This window comes from Anoplophora glabripennis, unplaced genomic scaffold, assembly GCF_000390285.2.
Source record: "Anoplophora glabripennis isolate ALB-LARVAE unplaced genomic scaffold, Agla_2.0 scaffold143, whole genome shotgun sequence".
NCBI lineage: Eukaryota > Metazoa > Arthropoda > Insecta > Coleoptera > Cerambycidae > Anoplophora > Anoplophora glabripennis.
In genome coordinates this window covers 329,099-347,973 of record NW_019416225.1, presented here as the reverse complement: position 1 = coordinate 347,973, position 18,875 = coordinate 329,099, and the positions used below count along the sequence as shown (strand labels likewise).

The 18,875-nt window shown below is 31.3% G+C and overlaps 3 protein-coding genes across 3 annotated transcripts; all 3 read right to left on the bottom strand.

Moving 5' to 3' along the window:
- Positions 1–506: 506 nt before the first annotated feature.
- LOC108909387 (mite group 2 allergen Gly d 2.02-like) lies at positions 507–2,194 on the bottom strand. Its single transcript, XM_018713714.1, has 4 exons — positions 2,053–2,194; positions 1,203–1,319; positions 832–1,010; positions 507–686 (listed from the first exon to the last, which is right to left on the bottom strand). Exons 1-4 carry the CDS (start codon positions 2,129–2,131, stop codon positions 591–593), a joined length of 471 nt encoding a protein of 156 aa, XP_018569230.1. The 5' UTR covers positions 2,132–2,194; the 3' UTR covers positions 507–590.
- A 3,997-nt stretch (positions 2,195–6,191) lies between these two features.
- On the bottom strand, positions 6,192–7,968 carry LOC108909403 (mite group 2 allergen Der f 2). Its single transcript, XM_018713736.1, has 4 exons — positions 7,799–7,968; positions 6,925–7,041; positions 6,469–6,647; positions 6,192–6,356 (listed from the first exon to the last, which is right to left on the bottom strand). Exons 1-4 carry the CDS (start codon positions 7,875–7,877, stop codon positions 6,261–6,263), a joined length of 471 nt encoding a protein of 156 aa, XP_018569252.1. The 5' UTR covers positions 7,878–7,968; the 3' UTR covers positions 6,192–6,260.
- A 7,755-nt stretch (positions 7,969–15,723) lies between these two features.
- On the bottom strand, positions 15,724–17,015 carry LOC108909375. The gene is made up of 4 exons (XM_018713701.1): positions 16,879–17,015; positions 16,600–16,716; positions 16,123–16,304; positions 15,724–15,924 (listed from the first exon to the last, which is right to left on the bottom strand). Exons 1-4 carry the CDS (start codon positions 16,952–16,954, stop codon positions 15,832–15,834), a joined length of 468 nt encoding a protein of 155 aa, XP_018569217.1. The 5' UTR covers positions 16,955–17,015; the 3' UTR covers positions 15,724–15,831.
- Positions 17,016–18,875: the final 1,860 nt, after the last annotated feature.

The following is an 18,875-nucleotide window of genomic DNA, read 5'->3' as shown; positions in this document are numbered from 1 at the left end:
CAAGCAGATGTTCTCTTAGATATGTTGTTGAAAGATAAGTAAAAATTTCACAAAATTTAGTTTAGGATCTTACCCATCATCGTACCTATATGGAGTTTTAATAACACATCATATATTTCATAAAATATATTTAAAATGTATTATAAAATTTATTGTTATTTGTTCTTTTATTTTATATATAGCAGAGCATACAGCAAAAAGATCAATTTCGTAGATTCTTACTCCATTTTTACGTCACAATTACTTTTATACAAAAAATGTTGTGGGTCCAACATCAAAAGTCATGCTGTAGTATTACTAAAGTGAATTTGAGTAACATTAACTTTTACTGCAATTTGCAATTATAACCAAAAGTTTGTATCACTTAATTCTGACCCACCTAGTACATTTTGATATGTGATAAAGATCGACATACATTTCCAAAGGTCATTTTTATATCGATAAATCTGGACCTTTGGTTTTTTACACCGTAAGAAGTGGATTTGCACAAATTAAATCTATTGTTGTTTCAGTTACCTATTTATTTTCATTAAAATATTTCAACATCTACATTATATATTTTTCTGTTTATATTTGTATAAATGTCTACATTACGAATTCTTAATTGAAATGTCAAGGGAGAAACATATCACTTCAGCATCATCGTTGTCCTCGTCAAGTAAAGTGATAGTCACTGTAGCATCCCCCTACAAAACAAATTATAGTATTAGTTAACATTAGTTACAGTAGTAGATAGTAGGGAGAATAGAGGCGGTATGGAAACTCTGCCTGAATACCGTGTATTGCTCAATATTTTCTACATTTCCTTTTTTTTTCAATTTAATAACTCACCTCGGGATATTCTTCATCTAGAACCGTAGTATATTCATAATCAACGTGATCGTTAGCAGCCACTGGACATTTCGTGTTCACAATTCCTACACAAGCGTCGTCTTGGTCCAGGGGTATTTCTATATCACCACTTGATCCCGAAGCTACAAATTTCGCCTTAATGTGCTCCAATTTGACAGCTAGAAGTTAACAGGACAGTTAGAAGAGATTAAGTTGTAAAGATTGTACTTTTTAAATTAAATCGTGGTTGCATAAAAAATAATGTTTTTATAATTTATAACATTTTAAAATTTCTAGTTCACCGAATATAACTCAAAGTTTGTTAAATTTACGACTTTTTTGTTTAAAAAGATGTATTTATAAATACTTACGGGTATCAAAGGAAACCATTACAGAAACATCTGATCCAGTTCCGACTACACAAGGTCCCTCTGCACACACTGTGTTGTCGATAGTCACTTTTACTTCTGGTAAAAGAGCATCATGACCTGAAAAATTTAGTTTTTTAATTATTTGCATTGCATTTATATGCATTTGCTAAATATAGGTAAAATAATAATAATAGCTCAAATACATTTGAATATTTAAAACATAAGAAGCTCATTTTATTTTTATTAGAAGTCTGTACTAAGTTGGCCATTTTGGAAATTCATAAATTAGTATCTAGGACACTATTATGTACAAGAATGGTTAATTAAGCAAAGTATTAGACCATTCTGTGACTAACTTAATGGCACCTGTGGGGCGGGTCTAGCTGTTTGAAATATTTTGAAAAAAATACATTTTTTTATTACCACGTTTTTTGAATAACTAAGACTTTATTACAACAAACTTTTGCAAACAGCATCACCGTATTTTTATTTCAACGTTGTAGTTTCATTTCAACTTTATTTTTTCGTGAACAAGAAAATACAGCAATGTACCGAAGTTTCGCATGAAAAGAGGTTGCAAAGGAAATAACGATGGCTTCTACGGATTTCAAATATTCATAAGAATAGAAAGATTATAGTCTCTTTTTCCAAAATATCTCGAAAATTTTAACAGCTGGAGCCGGTCTGTAATTGCTCTAAAATTAGTAACTTAATGATCTAAAATTTCTCCCATATGCGAACTACTTTCCTATCTCTTACAATTTCTTAATACATGCAGAACCAAAACGACCTGTCCAGTATTTTATTAAACGATCTTCTATTATAATATAAATGGTTAAAATATACTTACAAGATTTTACAACTGTCGTGTCTGCCGCATAAGCATAATTTACCAAAGCCAGCAAAGCCAAAGATGCCAAGACCTTCATTTTCGTACTTTTAGCTTTAGATCACTAATATTACAAATGGAAGAATATAATGAGGAACTGAAATGTCCCATCTGCTTTTATACTAAATGCTATGGATTCGATAAGATTCTCTACGGTGATTAGTATTGTTTTTCAATACATTTGTTATTGTTATCACACTCATACCCCTTGTTCAACACCTAAAATTGTGATAATGGACTTTTTTAATAAAAACATATTGGAATTTATTTTTAACAACTGATAGTAACTCATCAGACTAAGAGGAAAAGTTTCCGCTTCGAGACAATAAAACAAAACAGGATCAACATTTTTTTTCAAAATCCTTAAGAACCTTGCTTGCAATCCCCAAGGATTTACTGAGGAAAAGTTCAAGAGACAATAATATTTTGGTTGGAAAGGTTAAAATTGTGTTATAAAATGTATTGTAATATGTGCTTGTATTTCATATAACAAAGCAATTTCGTGGATTCTCAATCCATACAAAAAATGTTGCCGGACCAATATTAAAGGTCATGTTGCAGTATTACCAACGAGAATTTGAGTCATATAACTGATTCCTATCTAATCAACCTAGCCCATTTCGATATAAGATAAAATATAAGGCAAAGATCGACTTCGATTGATAAATCAAGACCTTTGGTGTGTTTGCACAATCTTTGGGCACTTGTGACAAGTGGCAGGAAATTTTATATCAAAAAAGTGTAACAAATAACTTTAAGGAAGTGGAGAGAGTTTTAAATTTGACACAAGTTCTTTTTCAAAGTCATATTTAAAAAATAAACTAACGAAAACATACTTTTCTTTTTTATATATCTATACCAATATTTTTATTTAAAAAAAAGGAAAAATATACAGTATGGAGAAGAGGGAAAATATTTTTATTTTTTATTTTACGAGAAAAAGGTATTCTTGATTAAAATTTTTGCTTGTCTTTAAAATGCGGCTGGAATGGAGAACTTTTATCTTGAATGTACCTACAGGGTGATCAGAAAATATGTAAATATAAAAATACTTCAAGAATAAACTGCCTTTGTTTTTGACAATACAGAAATATATTATTAAAGAAAGTTGCTTAGAACTGAAATTTATATTATAATTTCTATTTGTGTATGAATCGGCGTACTTTGATAGAAACGGACAGTAGTAAATACTGCAATCAATTAAAAATATTTGTCAATCGTAGACAAATGCCGTATCGTGTGGATGGTGCATATAGATGCATTCTAAAGCATGTCGTCACTTGGCAAATGTATGTCAAAAAAATGTTTGACTTTAGGGCAAGGATTTATTTCATGAATTTTATAATTTATTTCGCGTGCAGCAAAATATCCCATAAATAAAAACAACGATACGTTTTATTTATAAAACTACAGACTAGAAATGGTGGTATATATTATATTTAAAAGTAGCAGTTTTTTCAGACCTTCCATGATATTTTGTATAAATTATTTTAATAAGGCTATACGTTAAACCGAAACAACTTTGCTTTGTAAACAAATCATCATTTTCGAGATAACTGGGTAGCGGATTTGATTATAATGTCAATAACAATGTTGTATTCTTATTAAAATTAACGTTATGTAACTAATTTCGTGTTATAATTAATTCAAAGTAGTATTATGTTATGTAAATAAACTAAATAATTCCCCATTTTTTTTAATACGAATGTCAGACCAGCTGTTTATTGGGAAGTTCATGCTCAGAATTTCTGGCATAAACAAAAACAGATAAATCAGAGGTTATGGGTATGGAAAGAAATCAATATATGCGATTTTAACGATATATGAGAATTATATATTCCTTCTATACCTACCTAATAGTTAAAGTGTTAAGTAAGTTTCAAATTAAACATAAATATTATTAAAACACATTTTACTAACTTCGCTTAATTAAAAGAGTACAAAAAAACCTTAATTTTGATCGACTGCCTCTTCTTGCGTTGCTATAAAAGTGATTTTAATATTTTCTGATCAACTGCTACGGTCTTATAGGGTATATAAAAATTTTAATGAGCTTTTTTAATTGATTATATAGCTGTTAATTACTACAAGCGGCCATCCGACGGAAAACGATTATTAAACAATTATTCAAATGTTTTTCTATTAACACCACTTTATATAGTTATTCAACTTGATACGACGGCAGTTTTTTTGTCTTTGCAGCCTCAGGATCTTCATAGGAGGTACGATGTTTAAGGATGAAGGCAAAAAAGAAACCGCTTTATACGTTATATTCTAAAATTACTTTAAATAACGTATTTTAGGAATAATAATAATTAAACTATAATTGAAATGTGAACATAATTCTTATTAAAAAAAATAATTTTTAACACCACATTAGTTTTGAGAACAAAGACATAAATTTGGTTTGTTAGGTTGGTACTTTAGAAATTGCCATAGAAAAGTCACTAACTGGGGTTCTAGGTAAAATGTTAATCCTCTGAGCAGAGGACGTTTGTAATTTTTCATGTGTTTATGTTCTTAGTACAATTTAGAAGTCATTATCAACATTTCTGTGTTCTGTTTGCGAATTGAAGAAAAATAGTTCTTTTCAGAACTTAAAAATTCGTTAATTCGGAAAATATTGTGTTGGGAAGTACTAAGAAATTTGTATCGTAATTATGAATGAACATATGATCATTTGTAATAAGTTTTAGTTAGCAGAATAAAAAAAATATTTGTGTGTTAGTCTTTAAGACACCACTGTTATTTACCTATAATGTGTAATTAACTGTTAAATAAATAGTAATGAAACACCGATACAATTGATTTTGTGAGATCATTCATCTTATAAAGAATTACATTTAATAGGTTAATAGTTTAATAAGTTTTAACATTATTATTCCATACAAAAAATATTTTGTCGATTTAAAATGTGATAAAAACTCAAAATATTTCATTATTTAGTACTGAAATTCAATCTTTGTAAAGATAATGTAACATGTAAGCCACTTTTCTGTCTAGGTAATTTTGGTTAATAGTTGGCTTTGGTGCAACTTTGGTTGCCTAACACTTGTGATCACGTGGGCTTTGAGCTTTGTTACAGATTCGTTACATTCGAATAATTTGTTTTAAAACCTGTAGATTCTATAAGCTACCATAATTATTTACTACATTTATTACAACAATTTATGTAACTGTAGTAAGTGAATAACCTCTTTGTTATAAAACACAAAACATTCCGCAACCTAAATCTATAAGTATTAGATAAAAATTACATTCTCCGATCACAGATTCTGGGAACGGGAATACAACAAGCTTTATTTACTAAACATCTATCTAAAACCATCCGTAACCAATGTTTGATACGTTGTGTTACGCCCTCTGTGGGTGGCAGTCGTGCAACAAAGTACCTGCATTTAGCAGGTCTCTTCCTACTGTAGTCATTTGAATGGCACTGTTGGGAGTTTGCACGACAGATGGAGCCATTCATTGGCTCCCGCGTACAATGTACTTCCTCTTCGTGATGATACGACCAAATAGCTCTCGGAGTATTTGTTTCTCGCGGCACTGACGGCTCATATTTGTTGATTATTTTTGTCAATTATAGTACCTACTAAAATGGGTGATAGCGACGACAGTATTAAAGTAACACATTATAGACTATCGTATATCACAAGTTAATATAGTTAATAATAAAATGTAATGTACAATTTTGACAATTTTTCCACCAGAAAAAGAGGCACATCTTTAGTTATTACTTTTGCTAGTGTTTGATCCTAAAACAATATATGCATATTTTTTGACATAAAAATTTATTATAAGAAAAAAAGGAAGTCTCATTTACTATATATTGAAGGTTATTTTGACAAAATGATTTAAATTTACCTTGAATCCTTCTAAAAAAATTTACTGATTATTTCACTCAGGCATGACTTATGCGTATATTAACTAATTTTAGACCAAGCACGCCATTATTGTACTGATAAAACTCAACTCTTCTAAAGTTGGCAAAACCCCATATCTTCTGATAAACGTATCAGTCTTCAGAAATGCGTCGCAAATTATATTCCATTACAAATTTTCTATTTTCAGTTTAATATTAGAAATAAAACCCTGACTTAAGTAAGAGTAGTTTTATATTTATATCTCTACGCGTACATTACATATTTTTTCTGTCAATATCTACTTTACGATTTCTTAACTTGAACTTCAATTGAGAAACAAAGAATTTCAGCGTTATCGTTGTCTTCGTCAAGAAGATTGATGGTCAATGTCGCAGTAACCTACAAAAAAAAATAAAGTTAGTTAATGGTGGATTTAGTAGTAGATCGTAGGGAAAGTAGAAGCGATACAGGAAGTTTTGACGACCCATTTTTTTGCAATTTAATGGCTTACCTCGGGGAAGACGTCAGTTAGGCTATAGGTATATGCGTAATCCACGTGTCCACCAACTTCTACTGGACATTCAGTGTTCAGAAGTCCATCACAAGCATTGTCTTGGTTCAAGGGTAAATCTACGTCAAGACCCAATACTGTAGCTGTCATCTTTGGCTTAACGTTTTCCAGTTTTACAGCTAAAAATTAATGATATTAAATTGTAAACATTGTAAGATTTGTGGTTGTGTTTGTTGTTTGCCAGATTATATTATTTTGTGACATTTCTGTCCATCTCAAACAAAGAATAAATGTACCAAAAAAAGTCAGTTTTTTAACTTTAATACAATCATCACTGATTCCGAAAACATCGAGGAAAAGATTTAGCATTTTAAGATCTCGGTTTGATTGAATGCAAGTCGAAATTTGCGAAATTTCGAGTTTTTCGTTTAATAAAATGCATCTCCAAATACTTACGGGTATCGAAGGAAACTTCCACATAAATTTTCGCTCCAGGGCTTACTACACATGGTCCTAGTTCACAAAGGACGTCGTCAACAGATATTTTTACTTCTGGTAGAAGAACGTCATGGCCTGTAAATTATTTTTAGAAGGAAACTTTATTTAAATAGGAAATATATATCTATAACTTTAGAGTATTTATATTTTGCTGTAGTTACCATTGCCTTAGTTTTATTAATATTTAAACTTAGTTTATTGCAGTTTAAATGTGTAGTGCTCAATATTATGTAGATCATGATTCTATCAATAGCCTGATTTAAATCGCAATCCACAGTTGTAATTCGCAAACAAATTAAGAAAGCACTGGTGGTATATTTTACATCCTATTTTACATCATTTAAGTAGATTATAAATAAAATTGGTCCTAGGATACTGCCTTGAGGAACTCCAAAATTATTAACAGTGGGAGTTGATAACTTTGAGTTAGATTTTAGTTATTTATTGACGAATTGACAAATAATTTTCAAAGCAATTTAAACAAACCCATGTACGTCATATGTTTTTTTCAGTAGGATATTTCTGCCAATACTTTCAAATGCCGTTATAAAATCTAGAAATGCAGCAACAGTGTAGTTACTCTTATCAATATTTACTTGTAGCATGGGTTCATTAATACTAGAAACAAAGTATTTAATCAAATTTTCAGCAACTGACGCTATTTGAAAATAGATACTCAAATACATTTAAAGGAACATATTTTTAAAAAGTACAGTTGTTTAAATCTCAAAATAAGAAGCTCAAGTATTTTTTTTTTCAGGGCCAAAAGGACCTATATGTATTATCAACGATCTACTTTTAGCTATAACAAAAATAGTTAAAATATACTTACAAGAGGCTACGTCTGTTGTGTCAGCCGAATAGGCATAATTTACCAAAACCAACAAAATCAAAGATGCGAGGACCTTCATTTTCGTACTTTTAGCTTTAGATTACTAATATTAGAAATAGAAGAATATAATGAGGAACTGCAATGTTCTTTCCACTTTTATACTAAATGGCATGTGTTCGATAAGATCTTCTGTTGTGATTAGTATTGTTTTGCAGTAGTTTATTGTTATCACAAGCCCCTTCTTCAAAACCTGAAATTGCGATAAGTAGTGGATATTTGCATTTTTTTAATAAAAACATATTTAAATTGAATTCTAATGTCAATAATCTACACAAGTGTTACAAAAATAACGTAACAAAGTTCAACAGCTGATAGTAACTAAAAAAACGGAAATTTTATTTCACTATCACACAATTTTGTTTTATGGAAATTTTTGATCTGCCAGATCATATTCGAATTTTCTTTCAACACCATCAATTTTGCGAAACAATTATTGCTGATGAGAAAAATTTTATTTAAAACAGCTCTCGAAATTTGTATGAAAACCCCGTAATTCTCTTATTTGTCAAAATCGTGACATAATTCATGGCAATTTTTACTTTGGTTCTAACTCATTTAAGATATACAAAAGTGATCAAATATGTAAAGAAAACTAATATCGCCCTGTAATAAAAAGAAATATCTGGTTGATAAGTTAAATTTGTCTTGAACATCTTTCATTCTGTCTTTTATAGTTTCGGAGAGAGACAAAAATCTCTTCAAAACAATAAAACAAAATAGAACAACTAGTGCTAGTACAACTATAGTACAACTATTTCGAAAAAATAATGCCTACATTCCTTCAAAAACAAAATGTAAAACAGGTTTTAATCAGATAATCTTCTTTTACAGATTTGGATAGACAATTTTTAACTAAAACTTTGCATCTCCTGAGCAATTTAAAGAATTACAGATGAAAGCCAATTTTTTTTTTTTTTTTTCATTAAAAAAAAATCATCCACGAAGTTGAACAGATCTGCATAATCTGCATTTAATTATATGTTATTAAGTAAACAAAAACTGTTAAAAACCATTAAGTCGTACTGATGTTCCATGACCTTTTACTTAAGAAAAAGCTCAAGAGACAAACATGTTTTATCTGAAAAAGCTCTAACAAAGAAAAAATTTCTTGGCCGCATCAGACAACTGTAACGAAGTCTGTATTTTTAATTGTTAATTAAAAACAATTATTATCATTACAAAATCGATTTAGGAAAAAATATTATTGTTTTTCTTTTATTTAAAATTATCCTCTGTTACACCGTGTGTTTATTTAAAAAATATTTTCAATATTATTCCTATTACTGTATTTTTTTACGTTTTTAAATTGGAAATTTAAAAAATCGTTAAGAATTTACAGAAGTGCCTCATATCTATTATTCTTCGCTAAACAAATATTACAATAGAATAAAATGGTACTTGACAGATTAGTATATTTTAAAGAACACACAGGTGTGCTCTTAGATTTGTTGTTGAAAGATAAAGTACTTAAATATAACTCAAAATTTGTTTTCATAAATATTTGTTTAAGGGCACTTGTAGATTTGCTAATGAACGATAAGTAGTTAGATACAACCCAAAGTTTATTTTTTTTAATTCAGAAAACTCATGATCGTGTACGGGGTTTTAATAATGTTTTACCTAGATTTTGCTACCCTTATTTATACGAAATATATATTTTAATAAAGTACAAACGAAGTTGTGTGTTATAAATTGTTACTTGCTCTCTTATCTCATGTACCTAATATATGATATATGATATATGTACATCAATTTTGCGAATTCTTACTCCATTTTTACATAATTATCAAAAAAGTATCGACGGTCCAACATTAAAAGTCATAATGCAGTATTACTGAAGGGAATGCCAGTCACAGAACTGATTCCTGTTACTACAGATTGCAGCTGTGACCAAAGGTTGATTTATTTCTGATCACGCCGATATAAGATAAAGATCGACATACATTTCCAAAGTTCGTTTTCCTATTGATGATCTTTGATGTTGTAAACAATATTGGCACACTTGCGACAAGGGGTAGGAAATTTTATAACAAAAAGGTGTGACAAACAACTGGGCAGCAACTGTGATAATTTTAAAATTAATCCTAGTTGCTTTTCAACCTTTGGATATGTTTGATATAAGCTATTTTAATAAGACTTTATATCTAGAGTACTAAATTTATTTAGCAAATCAGTTTGTTTGACTTGAGTAAGTACTTTTATTAAAATTTGCGTTGCCTGCTATATTTCCAAATTTCTGTTTTAATTGATGTTACATTTTTATTATATTAAATTTATAAAAAACAATTAGTATTTTTAGTAGTATTAGTATATTGTGTACCCAAATAAATAAGATAAAATGAAGGCATAGAGGAAGAACACTGTTAGTTCGTTACTTTTCAATATATTTACAATATTGTAAATGTCACTTTTCAATTAACATCCGTTATTTAGACTCAAACTTTGTTCATGTGCCTAGTATACTAAAAATATATAGAAAATTATAGACCAGGAATAGTGATAAATGTTATATTTAATGCTAGTATTTTTTTTTTCATACAATCGATGATACTTTGTATAAATTATTTTAATAAGGCTATACATTAACCGGAGAAGCAACTTTGCTTTGTAAACAAATCATCATTTTCGAGATAATTGGGTAGCGGGTTTGATTATAATGTTAATAATAATAACACGTATTCTTATTAAAATTTGCGTTATATAACTCTAATTTACTGTTATATTAATTCATGGTAGTGCTATGTTATGTAAATAAACAAAATAATCTCCCAAACCAGCTGTTTATTGGGAAGTTTCCGCTAAAAATTTTTGACAAATAAAAAAGATAAATCAAATTAAACAAGTAAGTACTATTAAAAAAACGTTTTACTAACTTTTCTTAATTGAAAGGCTACAAAAAAAACTTAATTTTGATCAGTTGCCTCTTCTTACGCTGCTGTAACAGTGATTTTAATATTTTCTGATCAACTACTAATGTATATGCGACGGTCTTGTAGAGAATATAAAAATTTTAGTGAGCTTTTTTAATCGATTATATAACTATTAACCACTACAAGCAGTCATCCGACGAATATAAACTATTAAACAATTATTCAAATATGTTGCGATAACTCCACTTTACAGAGCATTAATATCAGAGCAGAACATACAGAGCGTTTATAAATGTTTATAAGCCAGGTGACTACCTAATTTAGCCAACCAACATTACAGGGTTGCAACGTAATGACAAATCCCTAAATGAATGATTCGTTTACAACGAACAATGACGAACCGTTACATCAATGCTCGAGATAATGGGATCCCTGATTAGTTGAACAAAATCTCCTGAAAATTTGCAACAAAATGTCGTTTTTTAAAGTAATCTTGATCTAATTGTTTTAATTTTACAGAAATTTAATTTCCACGCGAAAGAAATAAAATTCCAAACAAAATTACTGACCACGCGGCTTGTAATCATTTATGAAAGCTGTGTATTATTCTCAACATATCTCATTTGAATGGAAACAATTAGAGGACGGTTTTTCTCCTCTCCGATAATTTAGAATGTATTAAGCATCGTCAAGGAGGATGCTGGGAAGTAAAATATTACATTCTCGATCTAATTGAATTTCAACAGACCCTCGGCCGCTCTACATGAATAATCGTATGCAAATAACGCATGGAATCCCATCTCGGAAAGCACCTGCAGAGGAAAAGAACATCGCATAGCTCCGCACTCCCACACAGAGCCTATCTTTCAGGACGGCAACAAGTGGTTCGAGCCATTGGCGGGGCCGCAACAAATTTACCGCGGAAACTTTAAATGATAACCAAATGATGTCCCGGCATTATTTTAATCTAGTTGCTATTTATAACAGTACAGTGTGTCCCAATATTCTGTGTTCGTAGAGCCACCACCACCACAGTTGCTTCGTTTAGCCGCTAGAGGGCATCAAAGTCGACAAGAAAAATTTGTTTTCTCAAAGCTTTTAATAATTCCATAAAGCTGATTTAAGACGAAGTAAACAGCATCTTCCGCCCTGTTCTACAGTTATCCTTCACTCACACTTTCTGTTTTAAAGCCCTCAAAATGAGAATCACAAGGATCTAAGTCAGGTGAGCGTGGTGAATTGGAGCATATTCATCTGCCTGGGTACTGATTATTTAAATGTTCTCTTACAAAACAACTAAAATTTGGATGTCAGAACTGAGCCACACGTTAACAAAGGCAACAGTATATTAACGTGACATGAACATGAAAAGCATTTTAAGGCTCACGCGTGTCTTGGTTGACCCGCTTGGCACGCCACTGAATTACGGCTCTCTCTGCCAGCCTAACTAATTATTCAAAGGCAATTCATCTAGTTGCAGAATAACCAAAATACGGATGTAATTGTGGAAAAGCAATGTCCATCCGGCTGCAGAAGGACCAAAATTAAAAAAAGAGCATCTCGCCCCGTGCGCCACTGCAGTAGAGCTTACGGGCCGTCTCGCTCCTCGCGCCTCGTACGGGGGTGGTATACGAGCACGGCCGTGGCCCGCGCCATCCATCAGCCCCGGTAATTACCGGCTAGCGGGGCGGCCGGGATTTACGGCCCGAGATGCCTCGCGGGGGTCTCGCGCCTCTCCCGTCATTTGTCGCGAACAATCGCCGCTCGATTTCGCTCGCTGGCGGCTTGATTTGTGGCCAGAAAATAGATTTCCCACTCGATGGGACTGTTCGGGGTGAGCGGATGATTGGGCATAGGGGTGAGTGGTGGAAAAAGAATGGTGATATTGTCTTATTGTATCTCTAGTCCAGACGGTATACAGGGTGTTCCAAATAGGCCTTCAATTAGACGTTTCTGGAAAACTACGCGTACTGGAATTTTGAAAATTAATGTACGGGGGTTTCTCCTAATGTTCTATCGATTGAAAATATTTGCGTCGCCATGGAACTTCCGGTTCTACCGGAAGTAGATGTCAACTCGCTTATTTCAAATGGAATGTACTATTTTTTATTTAATTTTTGGATTCTACATCGATTTTTAAGGTCAGTTTCATAACCTTACTTTTTCCTTAAACTCAATAGTTTTTGAAATATTTTGACTGTTTCAAAATTTTTGAAAAAAAAATACCTACACTTAATCGGTTCTATCTCCTTCAATTTTTTAAATAGGAAGCTGAAATTTTAGATGGTCAATACCAAAACGTGTCCAAATATCTGGAATATTCGAAAGTCGGTGCATGTTACACAGGGCGTCTAAAAAACTCGGACCAATTGTGCCAAATTGAAAGTTTAATAACTCGCTTATTTTAAATAGAACACCCTGTGTTTTATAATGCCAGTAGATGCACCTGTTAATTCTCTTTCCATTGGTACAAGCATTCCCTATACCTAAATCCCACCGATTTTGAGATATTTGAACATAAGTACAGAGACGAATATAATCCGACAGTTAGCTGTAGGTTGGCTGTGGAAAAACATTTAAATGTCACCAAGTGTCATTACTTATTTAGCAGATTTGCTGTCATTGCTGTAAAGCGAGTTTGTCGATTTTCCAAGTGTTTTCAATAACAATGGCACACTGGGTACACTTTGGATTAATAAGAAGTGGATCTTATTTGTGGAAGGGCGAAATGGGCGGTGACTATTAGACGCCTTCATTATAGCTATATTTCTCTATCGCACGGATTTTTATGTCTTTATCGCTCTCACGTAACGGCAGATGGACCATCGGTACTTTCCGAACCCGTATTTGTAATTTAATTGAAAAATTACATTTTTGGTCAAATTTTCACAGCTCAATCCAAAATTTTGACAGGTGTGACAAAAATGTCAACCACAGAGCATAGTCAAAGGACTAACTGATATTTTTAAGGAAAAGTAATTTCTCTTAACACCCTCTTAATGATTATTTTGTATTATATTCACTCTAAAATACATTTCCTGTGTTTTTTTTTAATTAAGTGCTAGTAATTTTAAATCATTTGCTTCTAAATTACATTTTCTCGTCACTTAATTTCAGTCCCATTTCACCAAAACCAATTCCTATTATTTATTCAAACACAGAAACACCTCCTCCAGCTTTAATTTTCCCTCACAATCTCCGAGGGCAATTAAATAAATTAAACACGGAGCTGTTAACATAAAAATAAATTTACAACGCCGCACAGTGAATAAAAGAGCAATTCGATGAAGATACAACGGCCATTATAAAATGCATTTCAATAAGAATTAGATAATAATTAACAATAAATCACAATTAGAAAGTCGGTTGGTTCCAGATAGATCTCACGTAACATCTCTACGTCTTCTGCCTTAGAAAACGCATGCCTCATACATTGGGAGCGACTGCTTAAAGGCTTTATTGCTGCTACTCCGCGAGCATAAGTAATTAAAAATATATTTTAAAAAACATTTGCAGTAAAACGCTACATACAGGAATGACTATCAAACATTTATTGCCATTGTACATCCTCCATTTGCTTCTTTAAATCTTTTTAATGGTCGAGGCAGGTCTGAATGGCATATTTTATAGCGTTGATGTTTCGTTTTATTAATGCCTTTCCCAGAAATTCAAGGAAAATTGCAAGCGAAATATAAAAATTCGTACACAATCGAAATCATCCAATGCGTTTCGCAACATTAAAACCTCCGAACATTTTTGAATATCTGAATTAAAAGCAATGGTTCCCAAAGCGTGCGTATTTACATGCAGTAACATTCGACATCTAGGAGAGGTGACATAAATCTAAAACTGATATAAGTCACTACATTGCTTCATCACCAGATGGCGCTCTACAAAAATTAAAGAGAGTTTTCGTAGCCTCTCGAATTTCACGGTGCTTGTTACTAGATGGCGTACTACAAATGTTGTGTTATTATTTGAAAAAACATAAAGCGATCTGCTTATCTGTCTCATAAACGATAAATGTATGAATTTATTGAATCAACGCAGTTGTTTGACTTGTCCATTAAACTTTTTTCTTGTGTTTAGTTTAGTTTTATCTCTTACTAAGATTAGTTATGCTTCGAAAAAGTTTAGGAACCCCTGTACTAGAGGAAGACAGCGTGAATTGGAAAGGGTAGGCAAAACAAAATAGCTAATAGACCAGAGCAGATCTGTTTTGAGGTGAATGTGAGAGGGGGCAAGCAAATTTTTGCTGGATTACCTTCAGTGCAAGTCACATAATAAAATTGTAGATCCCTAGATATGGGTGAGGTCCGGAACATTTTCAAAATTGCAAATATGTTTAAAAAATTCTAAAAATACCAATTTTTTTACTTATATCATAGGACCTATGCATTTTGGAAGAATATTGAAGATGAAAAAAAGTTTTAGAATTGAATTCTGCACAAGATACTGTAAATTAAAAATGTTTAAATTTATGCCGATATTGCAAAATAGCAATAATTGATTTAAAAAAGGCAAAATAATCAAGTTTGTTCGATAATTTTTTAAAAATATTCTAATTGCTCCGAGGGCATTCTAATTTTGGTAAAAAAAAAACTTTAGAGTATAATAAAATAACACACCAAATTTCATTAAAATCGGTTATATAGTTTTCGCAAAATAATTTTTTGAAAAAAATTTTGAAAAAAAATTTTCGAATTTTCAAAATGTTAAAAAAAAAGTTAAAACTCTTTTTTTTATTTTTAATTTGTTCATATTTTTAGAAGCTAATGTTAATGTTCCTACCAACAGATTTTGCTTAGATTGATTATTGATTTTAATTTCTAAATGGTTTTGAATGTATATATTATGTAACTGATTATTAAAAATCATACCTAGGTAAACAGAGGATTTTATATTGTTTATTATCAAGTGGCGTTAGTTCATGGCATGTTTTTTTTAAACATTCTACGCAGTATTAAATAAAGATTATAAATCATAATACCAAAGTTACAAAAATAGATTTATTTGATAAAAAAAATTAAAAATAAATAAATAAGTTAAACATATAACAATTATTAGACATATAACATAAAGACTAGGTGTACAAAATAAACCTTAAAGTTTACTGGGGCTAACATCTAAAATAAAACAAACGACAGTTTCATTTAACACTGTGTCCAGGATTCTAAACTCCAAAGTAACTGGTATCTGAAATAAAGATCTTGTTAAAGTAGGGACAAATAATAACAACAGCAACATTAATAATAGATTCAATCGACCCAGAAGTCAAATATAGGCAGTGGAGGTGGTGGCTTACAATTATTCTATGTTAGCTTCAGATTTAATTTGGAAAATATTTATTTTTTAACACATATGTTTTATCGCACAGATATTCTAAACACTTACAAATAGCGGGACAACCAGCTTTGTAGAATATCTGTATTCAATTGATTCCTTTTCCACAAGCGGGCAAAATGTGTTTAAAATACCAGCGCATACGTCATTGCTGACAGATTCTCCCTTGGGCTCGATATTTCCGAAAGCAGTTTTCACAATCATTTTGGATTTGATGGACTCCAAGTAATGCGCTGAAAAATTATTAACTTATTAGATCTGTGTCAAAAAGTACTAAGAAAACAAACTATTATTAAATTATTTTACGTTTTACTCAGTTAGGAATCTAGATTATATACAAATAAAGATAAGAAGGAGTAAATCAAAAGGTACAATGCTAGCAGTAACTTTATCTTTGATCCACCTTGTACAAGCGGTATATTTAATCTACAGAAAGAGCTGTTTTTGAAAATATTATTCAATAATGCAATATCCAAGACAAATCGCGATGTTTTTAGATTAATAGCATGTTTACTGCGGTGCACTTACGAGCTTTGAATTTCATTGTCATATTAAACAAGCCGTTAAATTTCACTGGACAAACGGCCGCATCTGGCTCACAATCGTCGACAATCACTTCTTCAGGAACCAGGCCACCTTGGCTACCTAGAACGAAATTTAAAAAATTACGTTTCAGCCAGAAAACAGCCAAATTTCGAAAAAATGTCATTGAAACTTAACACCATAATTTTTTTAGTGTTCATGCATACTTTTGGATTACAAAACGAACTCATACATTGACAGCAAAAGCAAAATATAGGTACTCACATTCGTTGACGACCAAGGCTTGAGCAACGCTGCAGAATATGCAACATAAATTAAAATAAATCTGAGACTTGACCATTTTAATTGATGAAGTTATCTGGGTTTTGTTTTTCGAAGACTTGTATAATTTGGCAGCAGTTTGAAGCTTCTTGGACATTTATACCAGCGCTTATCGCTTGGGACAATTAGCTAAGGAAACACTTGAACTCGTGACGAAAATGGAACTGGAATCCTGATTGGACGACTGTACGAATATTTGGGACAAGTGACTATCTGTTTCGGTACATTTAGGTGCAAAAACTAAAACGTAAATAAACAAGTACGTGTGAACTACGATTAGATTTCAACAAATCAATAAAGTTAAACATGAAAGTACAATTGTACTTAGAACTCTATGGAAATGGTAGGTATTAAATGTATTAGATGAATTTAATTCATTAGAAAAAAATATACGCAATTTGTCACAGGAGATAGGGAAAAGTTTCATATTAACGTAGGTATGTTCGATAACGCTTAGTGCAAACGTTTCACAATGATAGGGATACACTACCAAAAACATATTTCTTTTAGGATTTTTTGGACCTGTCAAATTTGGAATTCACAGTATTCCCTTGCGACTTATTTTCCTCTAAATAAGCCCGAATACGCTTGAAATCAAGTCGTATATACACATACTTGCGAGAAATTTCCGACTACTTTGGTCATAGAAGTGTAAGGTCGCAGAGTAGACGTTCGATCACGCGTCATGGAGCTTCCGCTGATTCTCTGGGATTCTTGTTGTTCTTTCAACAGCTCGGGTCTGCTGCAGCTAGGGGTGTTTAGAGCGGTTCGCGGTTCTGTGGACAGTCTCGGTTGGATTCGAAACATGGGTAAAGATTTCAATTTTTGGTCAGCATCTTCTGAGCATCTGCTGAGTTATAGAATAGTTTAAAAAACGTATTTTGGTAATACATTTTCTCGGTATTTTAGTTTGTCACTATATTTCAAAACATACCCTATGTAGGTACCCATAAATATTGTAAATACTAATACACACATCAGTGGTCACTTAATTCAATTTAATTTTTAAAAAAGAATCGAAAATATTATTAAATCTGCTAAATAATCAAATAAATAAGAGATCATTTTCTTCAAGATATATTAGTACATATAAATATACCTACATACCTATATATTTATTGTTTACATCATTTTAAGAAATCTCCTCAATCTATGTAAATGATCTACATTAGTGCTGATAAGAATGCTCTCGTAGGTATTGCCGAAATAACTTAGAGTGGTTAGATTTAATTGTGCAAAATATTTTTTTTTAAGTGCAACCGTACCCAGGTTTAAATACAATGCTTTTTATATTATTGCAACACAAATACTTCTTTCTAGATCACTATACATATAAGGAGTTGTCAAACATTGGGCAATTTCAAAAAGTTTGTTACTGAGGTAGTAAATAGGTATATTGCAGAATATAATATCCATATTTACATACTCTTCCTATTTTATTTATTAAATCGGAGTTATATGACTTTATAAATTGTTATTTTATTCCTAAACAACATTATAAATGACACAAAATTATGCTTTATAAAATTGAGTTGGACTCTCGGACGATGTTATGGTATTGTCGTTTATTATTTCATGTATGAATTTTAGTTCAAATAAATTGTTTTTTAATACAATTCATTTGCAGTTAAATAAAACTTCTTCAAATACACGTTTAGCTCTATTTTTGTTTAAAATTTACAGATTCGTAACTTACAATTATTTTTCTCAAAATCGGTTTATTTGGATATATTGTAATGTAATGAACTTTTTTGGTCAAAATCAATTCTTAAATCTACGTAAGTTATATCCTCAGCACCCTGCATAATATTCGGAACTTGTACAAAATTGCTCATATATTTTAATAAGTCAAACAAGTACTTGCTTACTTGCGTTTTCCTTATCTTCTCACAAATGTAATTGAATAAATTGTGCGTAAATAACTTTAAACATTATTGACC